Here is a 14,488-nt window from a genome sequence, read left to right as displayed (position 1 = left end):
GCTGCAGAAGCTACATCCTCCTCCCTTTTCTCCCTCCCATGAACCTGTTCCACCTGTCTTTTCCTATCCTCTACTCTATATTTCCCTTTCCTACCTTTATCATTCCTCCTACTTCCACACTTCTCAGCATCAGTTTCCTGTTCCTCATCTTCCCTCTGTTGTTTTACCTGCAGTGACTCAAACCAATTTCTCACGGACACCTGTCCTGAATTCTGATCCTCAATAGAGCCCTTAGCCTGCAATCTCCTTCCCCTTAAAACATTAGACCATCTGTCATCTACAACTTCCCCCTTTCCTACTTATGTGTAAGTTTTGAAAGTAATTTGCACTGGAAGCGTCATGTTGATGACATTGTTCGGAAAGCATACAGATCATTACATGTCATAATGAAGCTACTTAAAGGATGCAACAAAGAATAAAAAGAGAAAATTTACTTAAGTATGTTCCCTCCATTATTGGAATATCCAAGCAGTGTTTGGAATCCTCACTTGGAATACCTAATGAAAGAAATAGATGGTGCGCAGAGGAAAGCAGCAAGATTTGTAACAGAGGATTTCAGGTGAAAAAGTAGTGTATCAGAAATGTTAGAGAAACTTTGTCGGGAAACTTTAAGTAAGAGAAGGGAGAAAACTAGACTTACAGGAATCATGGGGGGAGTCAATGAGAGGCTTCAGTTGGAAAATAATTACATCAGCAGGGCTGACCATAAGTATAAAATTAGACAGGATTTTAGTAAAAGCAATTGGGGTGAATTATTTAATTTATTAGGAAAGGCGTGAAGGAGTGGAACAGTTTACCAGGGGTAGTGTTTGATCGTTTTCCAAAATCTGTACAGATATTCAAGAAAAGAATAAACAGCAACAGAGAAAATAAATGTTAGAGGGCATTCAACCTGTGCAGGTTATTGTAAATAAAGAATTGTTGTGAGTAAATTAATTCCATCTCCTTGTCTATAGAGATTGTACAGCCAAAGTAGAGGACTGCCTGTAGGGGTGAAGTACAGTGGGGACTTTGAAGGCCCTGGTACCACTACGGTAGTTTGAAGGCGCTTCAGGAACTCTGAAAAGTGGTGGCAAAAGGGGCTCTGGTTAAGATGCAGCAGGTCATTATGCATGTTAGGTACCAAATTGGTATTTTTTAAAAAAGCTATGAAAATTTAAATCTTATAGCAGTTGTATAATATTATATGAAGTGATTCTAGATACTGTATATGAGTTGATTATGTGTGTAAGTAGAGAATGTATTAGGAGTAGAATTTTGTAAATATAATTATTAAGGATGAGTTGTGTGTTTTACAGAAAAATTGAAATGAAAATAGACAGCCTATTTCCAGTCACTTGACCGGGTCAGGAATGGAATAAATGATGTCCGCTTCTAGCGGCGAGGATGCGAATTGTGCCAGTTGCTGAAGCCTGTTGCACACAGAAAATTGTTAGTGTAAATTGTATAATACTGTATTTTAGGAAAATTTATTCTTTTCTTTTTAATTTAAAATGTTGTGCTTGATAATAATGTATTTTTGTGAATCATTTGCCACCAAGGTAGACACCTCATTTGCAAATTGCAAATTTGATTTGATTTGAAGAGCATCTATTACCGTTAACAACCTCGAACCCATACCTTGAGGAGAGTGTGTGCTATGCTACAGAAGCACATCATTTTAATGTTTTCAATCTCTGATTAATAAGATCATCAAACTATATTTTTTCTGCTGTTCTACCATTTTCAGTAACTTTACTTTTCTATGCCTAGTCATGTTATGTGGTGTCACCCTCCACATTCAGTTGAGATGCCTAGTTCCGAAAGTCAAGTTTTGGGGAAAAACGGAAAAAGTGTTTTATCTGATGTTTGTTACAAACTGTTATGAATGAATGAAAACCTACAACCTGTTTTCCAGTCTTTGACCAGGTCAGGGATGTAATGAAATAATCAGATATAGACTGTTGTTACGATGGGGTCACCACTCTCAAAGTGATTTATATTAATGAGTGATAGATGCTATGAAATGAGTATGGAGAGTGTTGCTGGAATGAAAGATGACAGGGAAAACCGGAGTACCCGGAGAAAAACCTGTCCCGCCTCCGCTTTTTACAAACTGTTATATAAACATAAAAATAGGGCCAGAGGTAAATTCAGCTATTTGTTTAGGAGATATTTAGCATTAAAAATTGCAGATGTTGACTTTTGGAAGTACAGCAATGGAAAGTCATATTTTGGAACAAACTTCTTGCACATGTCGAGTTTTGGAACAAAACACTGAGTTTTTCTAAATAAGGATTATTTTAGCCACATAATGTTGTTATGCACTTGTAATTTAATAAACACATGAAATTTACAGTGAACACAATTTCTAGCAAATTACATGAAAAATAGTATGCTGTAACATAATAAAATACAATCAGCAGTTTGTCACATGGATTAGATTCTTAAGTCGTTATCCACTTCCCTGGGTTCACAAACGAGGTCGTCTGTCACGTCACCTTCCACCACGTTTTCTTGATCCATGCACTCCTTGTAATATTGAAGTTCTGCATTGTATTTCCACCCTTCCCCGTAGTGAAGTGTCTGCAATTTGTTCACGTCATTCATCTTTTCTTCTTTGATGGCTACACCAAGAGGCAACTGAATTTTAACAAAAGTTACTGTCTTTCCCTTTTTAGTAATCCCTTTGAAGTCAGTTAAATCACTCCTATAATTTTGCTCTACACGAAGAAGAGTAGATGATTTTCCTTTTCTAAACACAAATCTCTTGCAAGATTTAATTTTAAAATGCCATGAGCCTGGTGCTTTAAAAGATGATGCACACTGCTTTTCCAGTCACACACCGGACAATCAACACCTAACGTTTTCACCGTGCCAAACTGCGTGAAGGTATTAGTGTAGGTCTCTGGTTGTACAATAGTGTCCCTCACTCTAATCTCCTTTTCAATTCTCCCAAAGATTCTGTCTGGCGGTATGAAGGAGTGGCTTACAACAGGAAATACAATTTCCACTTCTTTAACTTGTGAGGGGGAATCGTTAAAAACCAATAGGAAACCATTCCAATCATGATACTATTTTTATTTTGACCCCTGTAGCCATCAGAAACCAGATAAACTTTTGTGATATCTGTAAGATCAAGATGATTAAGTCTGTCATAAACACAGGAAACTATTTCTTTGATCCTTTCGGACGACATGATTCCAGCCACTGGTATATAAAAGTGTTTTGTATAGTTCGACGCTCATGCGATGTTCCTACACAGATTGTAAAATTGTACATATACAATTGTCTGGAATAATATGTGGCTTGGTCTGGTAATTTTGGTAAAGGTAAATTTTTTTGGCAGTCAAAACTTATAATCAGTTCATTATTTTGTTGATTACGTAGAACATCATAAAATGCTTGTGCCCTTAATTTATGTACTCTTAACTTGGTTATGATATTATTCTTTTCATGAGGATACAGTTACTAATCTTAGCTTTCAGCAACAAGCATTTCGAGCAAGCATCACTGGCTGGAGTGCCAAATCCAATATTATATGTCCGACAGAAATAATGTCTAAAGTAAGCTGCCTTAACTTGTAGCTCGGCTGATACTGACTGGTTGTAACTTCTCCACAATTTACTAATATTCAGCTCACTTGACAAGTACTGGCGACCTTTCACTTGTCCTCTACAATAGTGTAATTCACTAACAACAGTTAATTTCTCAATGAACATTTTCATTGCTAGCCTTTTATTTTCACTATGTTTGCTACGAGTATCTCCTCCTCGTTTGTCTATAGGTGGAAGACCAGTTTCAAAGTGATGCTCCATGAACCTGCTATGCAGGCGTAGCAGGGGGAGAGGTGATACTCCCACGTGGCGCGTCCCAGGTGGCGGATAGCGGGGTCCTAACCGGCTTGCCGACGGACTTGAGGAAAATAAAATACCTCTCGTGGACCAAACACACACCCCCTGTGGGTGGGGGAGGCAGACGAAGAATACACCCACGGTATTCCCTGCCTGTTGTAAGAGGCGACTAAAAGGGGCGACCAAGGGATGATCCAATTAGAACCATGAAACTACTTGTAATTAGTACCATCACGCAGGGAACACCATGAGTTGCATTTACTTGCGTAGTACCACTATGTTTGGTACGCAGTAGGTTTGTGATTTGTAGCGACAGTATGTGAATCAGGATGGGGGTCCTACAGTACCTGTGATTCGTACCCCTATATGAGCGACACCATGGGATTAGCGACACCATGATTCTGCCTCACCTATGCTCCGTTCCCACTATGTGAGTATTTCCACGGGATAGTACGAGTCCCTGTGGTTAGTCCACTTATGTGAGGAATGCCTTAGGTTTGCGTTGCCTGTAAGTGGCGTCGCAGTGTGCGAGACACTATAGGTCTGTGTTACATATGCGCATTACACTACCTGTGGATAGTACCATACTGTGTGGAATACCGCGAGTCTTCGCTACTTTTGATTAGTACCGCAATATTACGCAGCATGGTTCTACTTTCCTAGTGATAAATACCATTATGAGGTGCTGATGACCTGGATTTTTGACCCGTTTTGACTATACGCATAATCGATTCAGCATCGTACTATAGAAGCAGTCCCTTGGTCAGTACTACTATTGTTTTGTGCCAGCTTCTGTCCATCTGAGGCACTGTGGGTCAGATCCACTGATCATTTTAAATTCATATCCGTCCATCCATTCATTCTTCGTCCTCATGCTTTGAATTCTGGTCAGTGGAGGACTTTGGAATTTTGAATTGTCATTTCATTTCGTCTCATTTCGTACCATTAGGGGCCGATGACCTTCGATGTTAGGCCCCTTAAAACAACAAGCATCATCATCATCATCAAAGTGACGCTTACAAGCTAGGCCTACCCTGTCTTTTGATATCTGCAACATTCCTAGAAAAGTCGCCCTGCAGACAGGTACAACAGGTTGCTTACCAGGTTGTTTTGTTGCCCTCTTCACAAAATACTTTATTAAAATGTTCTTATTCTTATTAGTGCCATTACTCACAGTTCTCCTTGGAAGTGCTGCTGCTGTATACTTGATTATAAATGCGTCCTGGATAAGCTTCTTCGGCGTGCTGTAGAATATGTTATAAAAATGTTTTATGTCCCTTGTTGTCAGTGTCTGGCACTGAAATGCTCCCTTCTTGTGACTGCATACTGGTACTTTTGGGGGCTGTGAAGCAGCGTATCTGAAAAGGGAACATCTCTCTAGATTCTCCTCCATGAACACATTTTAATGTAACGATTATGTATGAATTATTGCTAAACAAGTAAGAAGATGCTCACCTTTCCCTTTTTTTCTTGTTCTTAGTCCAGTTTTCAGGGTCACGGGAACGTTTCCTCCCACGACCAGGTACAGCAGGTGATACTCTTAATGAATTTTCCATTGTCTTCGAGAGCAGCACTGAATAAATCAGAGGTCAACAGGTGACTCAACTATCGAGATAACGAATACTGAGTAAAAGCAGTGCATTGTCACATTAGAACAAGCTTGGCGGGAACACTTAGAATGAAGGTAATTAACGCGAATATTGTTAATTTCTACAATTGTCAAAAGTGCGCAGGAATACACTGTCCGTAAATAAAGCATCATAAATGTCGAGTTTTGGAACACATTTTGGAAGTTACATTAACTTCCTTATAGAAAATGTCGTATTTCGGAATGAATTGCAAATGTCGGATTATGGAAATAACTTGACAAAGCAGATGTCGAGTTTTGGAAATAAAGTCAAATATCTATACTGAATTTTAACCACAAATATCGAGTTCTGGAACGTCTTACGCCATTCATTTGATGCATCTCTCAAAGAGGGATAAAAACTTGGCAAAATCTATTTTTCGTAAAAAATGTCAGATGTCGACTTTTGGAACTAGGCACCTCATTTGAAGATGCTTGGAGTATCCTGTATGATGTCATACAGTAATTAATGAGCAACAATTTTTCATAAACCAGAATTTGTTATAATTGAAAGTTTCTTATCTACATACTTCACTTTTCTACTTAATTTCCATTTCATTGTACAAATTTTCCCCATTGTTTGGCAAACTTAAATGTATTCTTGTGGCAGAACTCTGTTTCAGCAGCCTACTAACACCAAAACATCGCTTCCTGTATGTTTTCCATCATCTTGCAGCACTGACATTGCATCTGTTCCTTCACAAAAATTAAAATAAGATAGACAGAGGTACCACATCAGGACTGTATGCAGGGTGCGGCAGAACTTTCCCCTGCATTTTCCCAACTTCCTCTTTGGTAATAATGATGTACGGCCTTCGGAGATGCTTGGTGCAGGTCTTTTAAATTGATGCCTGTAGGTGACCTGCATGTCTGTGAGGATGAAGCCCCAACTATGATGATTTCCAGCGTTGAAGTCCCCAAGCCAGAGGAACTTACCAATTAAGGTTAAAATCCTAAGCCCACCAGGAATCAATCCTGGGAACCCTTGGACTAAAGGTCAACATGTTAACCATTTATCCATGTTTGGTGAACAGAGCAGAGTGAGAACACACATATATTCTGAAGGGTGATCTTCTTTCCAAATGAAAGAAAGAAGAAACTCATGTCCTTGTTCTGAGGTGATGGAGTTCTTTCCAGGCACCCCCACAATAGAGGTGAGTTGCATGTACCAAGCGAGTTGGCCATGAGGTTAGGGGCACGCAGCTCTAAGCTTGCATTCAGGAGATAGTGGGTTCGAACCCCACTGTTGGCAGCACTGAAGATGTTTCCTGTGGTTGCCCCATTTTCACACCATGCAAATGGTGGGGGTGTACCTTAATTAAGGCCATGGCCACTTCGTTCCCACTCTAGTCCCTTCCTATCCCATCTTCGTGATGATCGGTGCAATGTAAAAGAAACTTGTAAAAAAAAATTGAGCTGCATGTACCATTTTAACGATGTAACAGACCTCCTGTCATTATTAAATCTCTAGTAAAATCAGAAAGCAGTCTGAGGACTGCAACTAATAACACCAACTATTACTCTATGGAAGCGAGCTTCCTTCCAGGTCATATATCGCACAATGCCCGACAGATCTTGTGAAGGGTTTGGCTTCTCAAGATATAAGAAATTTGACAAAAATGTGCTCCTCTACATCCCAAAAGACAGTGCCTGTGATTGTCCCATCAGAATGCAGTGTCTTTGCTTCCTCTTTTGTCAGCCAATTCTAATTGTGCCATTACATGCTCTGCCATTTTTTCTACAGTTCATTAGGATGGAGCCAGCTTTCATCACCTGTCATATTACTCAGTTAAAAAAAATCATCTCCTTCATTTCAATATCTTTGAAGAAGTCTTGAGTGATTGAACTCTGAACTTTGTGGTCTTCCATCAAGAAACATCAAGGCCAGAAGTGACCAACTTTTCAATAGCCTAAGCTTGTAATCTTTATCCTGCACTGTAACTGTGTCCTACTGCAGGTTTTACTGTATTATCTGATGTTCTGGACATGGGGAACATTTATGCAGGAATAAAAGGGCTGTATGGTCCACCTCGCTCTTCAGCAGGTACACTGACAACTCTACCGCTCTTACTGACAGCCATTAAACCTTGGAGCATTGGAAGGAGCATTTCTCCACCCTTCTAAATCATCCTTCCATTGCTGATGAAGACTTTCTTCGTGATGTGCCCCAACAGCCCGAACAACTATGTATGACATTCCGCCAACTTACCAAGAATTCAGTGCAGCATTCGATCAGCTGAAACCCAGAAAGGCACCTGGCCCAGATAACATGCCTCTGGAGTTAATTCAAGCTGGTGATCAATCACTCAAAATTATGATTTTCACTCTCCTCCTCAAAATTTGGGAAGTCAGAGAAGTACCCAGTGAAAATGCCACTATCATCACAATCTTCAAGAAAGGTGATTGTAGTGTTTATGGCAACTACCGCGGTATATCACTACTATCTATCTATCTATCTATCTATCTACTGTAAGTAAAATTCTCGCAAGAGTTCTGCTTAACCGCCTCCAGGTTATCTCTGAGAGAGTCCTCCCAGAGTCCCAATGTGGGTTTTGAACTTCCAAAAGCACAACTGATCTGTTCTTCTGTGTAAGGCTACATCAGGAAAAATACAGTGAGCAACATAATCCTCTCTTCTTAGTCTTTTATGTCCTGGAAAAGGCATTCGACTCGGTTGCAAGACCTGCTATGTGGACGGCACTGAAACCCTTTGGCTGTCCTCGGCATTTTGTTGATCTGGTTTAGGCGCTCCATGATGGCATGACTGGACAGGTTTGCCATCAGAATAGGATCTCGGATGAATTTCTATTACTCATGGACTGAAATAGGGGTGTGTACTTGCTCCAACCCTATTTGCATTATATTTGGCTGCCATGCTGCATGAATCTTCTACAAACAACCCAGGTGTTCAAAAGACCAAGGTCCGGGCACAACCTTCACCAGGCACAACCCTTCCACATTTCAAGATCTCCGATCTCCAACTCTGATACTCCACTTTTTGTACTTGCGTAGTATCCTGTCTGCGCACTGTAACTGTGAGCAAGATATGGAGAAGAGAATTGGTGTTGCCCATGCAGCATTTGGATGACTATCACACCAGGTGTTCATGAATAAAGACCTGACCGTGAAGACAAAACTCATGGTGTACCACACTGTTGTCATCATAACATTGCTGTATGGTTGTGAAACTTGAACTCATGGTGTACCACACTGTTGTCATCATAATATTGCTGTATGGTTGTGAAACTTGAACTCATGGTGTACCACACTGTTGTCATCATAATATTGCTGTATGGTTGTGAAACTTGAACTCATGGTGTACCACACTGTTGTCATCATAATATTGCTGTATGGTTGTGAAAATTGAACTCATGGTGTACCGCACTGTTGTCATCATAATATTGCTGTATGGTTGTGAAACTTGGACCTGTTACCGACATGACTTGAAAAAGCTTTAGTGTACAGCATAAGTTATCTTCTTTAATACTGTAATGTTATCAACCCTTATCATGTTGCATTCAGGGGACAGAGTTTGTGGGTGACTGCCACAAGGCAGACCTTGGATGCTTGTCTTTCCCATCTTTGAAATGTTTCACCTATCTGTAACATTGTTAGTACTCATGCACATATGCTCATATGCACAATGAAGTCTCTCGTGACTTGAAATAGATTTTCAGCTTATGAAGTCATCTGAGTACATCTAGTACATGCTAAATTTAAGTTAATACAGAAGTTTTTCAGTCTCTCAAAACTAATGCAAAATTTCTAAAACTAGAAAATACCTGTAAAAGAAAACACTTAACAAATAACAGAACATACCTGAAAAAGATAACATTAGTAACAGAATGACATGTTTTGTTCTTGAGAGAACATCATCAAATTCGAACAAATCACACTTAAAAGGAATTCATGAATATTATGAATAAATATCATAGCATTTATATTAAAATAAATAAATAAATAAATAAATAAATAAATAAATAAATAAATAAATAAATAAATAAATAAATAAATAAATAAATACATGCATTCAGACATACATGCATACATACATATATACATAAATAAATAAATAAATAAATTGAACTTATCTCAAAAGAAGGAAAAAAAAAGGGAAATATTACAGTATGGCATAAAAATGGCCAGCTGAATGCTGGTGGGAATTAACAGTCATCAGTTAGCCATTTTTTAATTCTGTATTTAAAATCTCTTTGGCATGTCAACTACTATATGTACTTGGCACAACCTAATAAGCTGAAAATTTATTTGAAAAGCATGGGGTCATGATAGGGGTCATTTTAAGTCTCTGATGAATTTCAGCATCATAAATTTTCTCTTTAACAAGGAATGCAGGGACACTGCATTGCCAAAACAAACATCGCTGTTAGTTATTTTGTAATAGCTTCCAGTGCTCATGGTATCTCAATATCTCAATGCATTGAGTAAAGTCTGTAGATTGCAATGCTACACTTATCCTATATTAATGGATACAGATTTTTTTTTAATGATTTTATAAACTGTATTAATCTAGATGGGCTAGGACTTTAAAAGCAATTATATCAAAAGGCAAAAAGAAAAAAAACAAATAAGAAAATAACTTACACCTGCAATAACTGGATAGATGGTCCAACAGAGTCGGTAATATATATTTGGGGATGATCCAAGCATTAGCTCAATATCATCACAGAGTTCTGTCATACTGTAGATATAGACATTTGCTATTATCTCCATAATAGAGATAGGAACCAAGGTCTTGGTCATGCCATACTTATCGAGCATATACACCAATGTCATTCCTTTCTGCAAACAGAATATTAATTGTACATCAAAGACAAGAAACTAGGAAGGATATGAATGCCAAAAAGGATAAATGAAATGGCAGACTAGTGGGGGTAGAGGTAGCAACAGAATGAAGAGACAAGGCCAAAGATTAAAGCACTAAAGGATACAGACAAACTCCATATCTTCACACACTAGTGTCTTCATAGAATGTCAATCCCAGTTCTTCCAGACCTTTCTCAGAACCACATGACCCCATTTCTACCTTCCAGCTTCATCATGGGTAGGCATTCATAATTTCATGGAGGGCATTATTTCTTACAGATACTCTTTCTTGACTTGGAGGTGTTGAATAAGAAGAAAGCTACATAAACACAGAGAAAGGGTAAACAAAAAGAGGTATACACAGATGGTAGAAGACATGAAACATAGTACAAATACAAAAATAGAAAAGGTGGTAGAAGACAGGAACCATAGTACAAATACAAAAATACAAAAGGAACCCTATAGGATAAAGACACTTACAGGTCAGCTCACTAAACTATCATAGTTCTGAAAATGCCCTGATATACAAAATAGGGAAAATAGAAAGTACCTCAAATCAAAGGAGATCATCATCAACTTCTTCTTCTATGACCTCACTGGACCATTTCAGTCAATCATTTTCTAGTTATCTTTTTCTGTATATTTTCTTTCCCAACTGCCCAGTAACTTTTCGTTTGTTCTGATCTCTTCTGTTGTTACTCATTTGTAAACACCCTTTTCATTGTATGTTGTTTGTCTATTTTTGGTTTAAATCTTACTTTTATGTTTTTTAGTTTCTTTAAATTTTCTGTTTTGTTTTACAAATCATTGAGAGTTATTTCTAGATCTTCCATATCCTCTCTAATTTCCATAATCCATCCTGCTTGCTGCTTCAGATTCTAGAGTTTCTCTATAATTTTTCTTGGTAATCTGGTTTCTGGTGTCCTCTTAGTGTGACCAAATGAAGAGATCCTCTTCTTCCATATAGTATTTTTAATGGACTCCAGTTCTCTGTACAAACTAGCTTAACCATGGTCTCAGAACTTTAAAGACTTGATGCCTTAACAATAATGGCCCTTAGGCAGACTTAAGATATGAAGGTTAGCTTCATAATTTATTTTCATTGGTAGGTTAGTAGTGGCTAAACTCAATTACCGGTAATATCTTTTTGATATAATTATTTACGCATGTTCGAGCTAGTCTTCTCCTCACATTTAGGATTTTGTTCATTCTGTATCTCTGAGTGACTTTAAAAAGAGTTTTGCTTCCATATGTCACCTCCAGTAGAACAATGTTTTAATTTTTTTTGACAGATAGACCTTTTGTATTGTATATTGACCATGTTAATTGTTCTGCTTTTATCATTTTATTAGTTCTTTCTTGCCTACAGGTTTCTCGTCCAGTTTCTCCTAGGTATATAAATTGTTTCACTATTTTTCCGTTCCTGTTATTTACTGTTATGTGGTTTATTAATAGTATTTTCAAATGATATCTGGAGTCCTATTTTTTGTGCTGAAATGAAATGGTGTATGGCTTTTAGTGCCGGGAGTGTCCAAGGACAAGTTTGACTCGCCAGATGCAGGTCTTATGATTTGAAGACCGTAGGTGACCTGCGGGTCGTAATGAGGATGAAATGATGATGGAGACGACACATACACCCAGTCCCCATGTCAGCGAAATTAACCAATTATGGTTAAAATTCCCAACCCCACCAGGAATCGAACCCGAGACTCCTGTGACCAAAGGCCAGCATGCTAACCATTTAGCCATGGAGCCGGGCATTTTCTGTGCTATATTTTGTAGACTTGTTATTTGATTGCTGGCTTCTTGAATGTTATAGTACAAATACAAAAATAGAAAAGGAATCCAAAAGTTTAAGAGACTTGCAAGGCAGGGGATTTAATGAAATATGGAAATGAAACAAAAATCCACAGCCTGTTTCCAGTTTCAACCGGATCAGGAATGGAGTGAATGAAGCCCCCATCTAGCAGGGAGGATAGGAAACGTGCCAGCTGCTGATGCCTGTAACACTCCCCTGGAAAAATGATTAATGCCTGACAGATGAAATTCAATGATATTGGAGAGAGTTGCTGGAATGAAAGAGGACAGAGAAAACCGGAGTACCCAGAGAAAAACTTTTCCTACCTCCACTTTGTCCAGCACAAATCTCACATGGAGTGACCGGAATTTGAACTATGGCATCCAGCAGTAAGGGGCTGGTGTCCTGCTGCCTGAGCAAAAGAGGCACTTTTAATGAAATCTTTTTTTACATAAATAATTCTTGAAGTGTTCTAATGCCCAAACTGTCTTGATAGCCAGTTTATCATCTTCATTTATTTGTACACACCATCTTTGGTCAAGGAGTTAGTTACTCCAGTGTGCAGTGTGACGAGTGAATGTTATGTTACAAATGATATGTGACATGTTTAGCCCGTATTGTAAACTCTGAAGATTTTGAAGATATTAACTTTAGGTTGCCTGCTGCCATTTCTTGATGGATACAGTACTTTTGTATCCATCTCTTGGCACAGGCCAGAGTAAAGTGTAGCTTTCACCGAAGTCCCAGTCTCATCCATGGTTGTGACAATATGGAAGCTGCTGGGGTATGGGTAGTGCTGAGTAATGGCATTCAGAGCACGACTAGTGCATCTGAGTTTTATGAAAGGTGTTGCTCATAGGGTCAGTCGTGCTGCAATAGCACTTTCTGACCCAGTGAGGAAAGCAATGGCAAACTACCTCACTCCTCGTCTTGCCTAGTACGCCTCATTTTGGTGCTGCCCTTGGTTTTTGCGGTTTCCTGATAACCGCATAACCTTTGGTGGTGCTATTTGAGGATCCAACCAGCCTCTGGGCTGATGACCTAACAGACACAGACAACTTTAGGTGGATCTTTTAACGTTAATATCTTTAAACTGAATGTTATGCATTGTTTAGTGCATGATGGTGATGATAAAGAGGTGGGGAGAGGGAAAGACTCAATATTGCTGCATAGCCTACTCCTTTCGAATAACACCAAGAGGTTTGCTCACGGCTTAACGTCTCCATCTGATGGACGAATCACCATCAACAGCATCATACACCCTCACTCCACACAAACACTGCATAGAGGCTTCGAATTATACCGAGGCTTTAGGCATTCAGTCTAGAGATTAACAATTGTATACCACCATCTCTCCTACCCTGCTGCCTAGGATTCTGATGGTGAAACTTCCCAACGGGACTCAAACTAGCTTAACCATGGTCTCAGAACTAAAAGACTTGATACCTTAACAGTAATGGCCCTCAGGCAGACTTGAGATATGAAGTTAGCTCCATAATTTACTTTCTTTGGTAAGCAATGGCTGAAATCAACTAATTAACTAACTGCTCAAATGTTTATTTATTTATTTATTTATTTATTTATTTATTTATTTATTTATTTATTTATTTATTTATTTATTTATTTATTTATTTATTTATCAGGACTCAGGCTACCAAGGGGTAGGGGTACAGCTCAACAATGCTCATTCAAAAGAAGTGCCTTAAAGAACCCTATCTATCAAACAAACGTGAAAATTCTACTGCATGAAGTTGGGACATTAATCAGAAGATGTCACTACTGAATAACTGAGAAGTTTGTCATTTCTAAGCTTCCTAAACTGATTGGATTTGTTTTGTTTTGGTGTACATCAAGAAGTTTGAAATTTTCTCCATAGAGGTCTCTACAAAACTGAGGTCACACACTCTGGTGCAAAGTGGAATAATTTGTTATTGAAAGAAAGAAATTGTGTGTTTATAGGTTTTCTCAAGTAAATTAGCTTTCATTTATTTTTTTATATATTTCAAGGTTTGCAACACTTCCTTCTCTTCCTGCCAGCTTTGGTGTCTGGCCAATAAAAAAATTTCTGTAATTATTTTTCAGCCTATCACAGGCTTCTTGTTGGGGTTTGGGTGTAACTTTTGATTCTGCCAATAAAATTGAGAGGGTGCATCCAAATCAGTCCAGAACCCTCTAGAACCATCCCCTCGCATATATAAGCAGCGGTCTTTCAGGCTACCTTGTCTTTGGATCACCGAATTTCTGTGTGTGTGTGTGTGTGTGTGTGTTAAATCAGGAGGCAGAGCACCTCATTCTTTGCCAGGCAGTTCAACCGCCAAGGTAATGGCCACCTGTCTTATTTTTCTGTAGCTACCTCTGCAGACTTACACGAGGGGAAGGTTCTAATTTTTAACTATATAACCTCCT

The 14,488-nt window shown here is 38.7% G+C and overlaps 1 protein-coding gene across 1 annotated transcript in view; it reads right to left on the bottom strand.

Annotated features, from left to right (window-relative positions):
- LOC136872241 (sodium- and chloride-dependent glycine transporter 2-like) overlaps nt 1–14,488 on the bottom strand; it is an 87,643-nt gene that overhangs the window by 36,899 nt on the left and 36,256 nt on the right. Inside the window, exon 2 of the mRNA XM_067146065.2 lies at nt 10,063–10,260. Coding sequence (XP_067002166.2) covers nt 10,063–10,260 — 198 coding nt within the window. The remainder of the gene's footprint in view (nt 1–10,062; nt 10,261–14,488) is intronic.

This window comes from Anabrus simplex, chromosome 4, assembly GCF_040414725.1.
Source record: "Anabrus simplex isolate iqAnaSimp1 chromosome 4, ASM4041472v1, whole genome shotgun sequence".
NCBI lineage: Eukaryota > Metazoa > Arthropoda > Insecta > Orthoptera > Tettigoniidae > Anabrus > Anabrus simplex.
The sequence above is the reverse complement of the archived record's forward strand: the minus strand, read 5'-3'. Positions and strand labels throughout refer to the sequence as shown.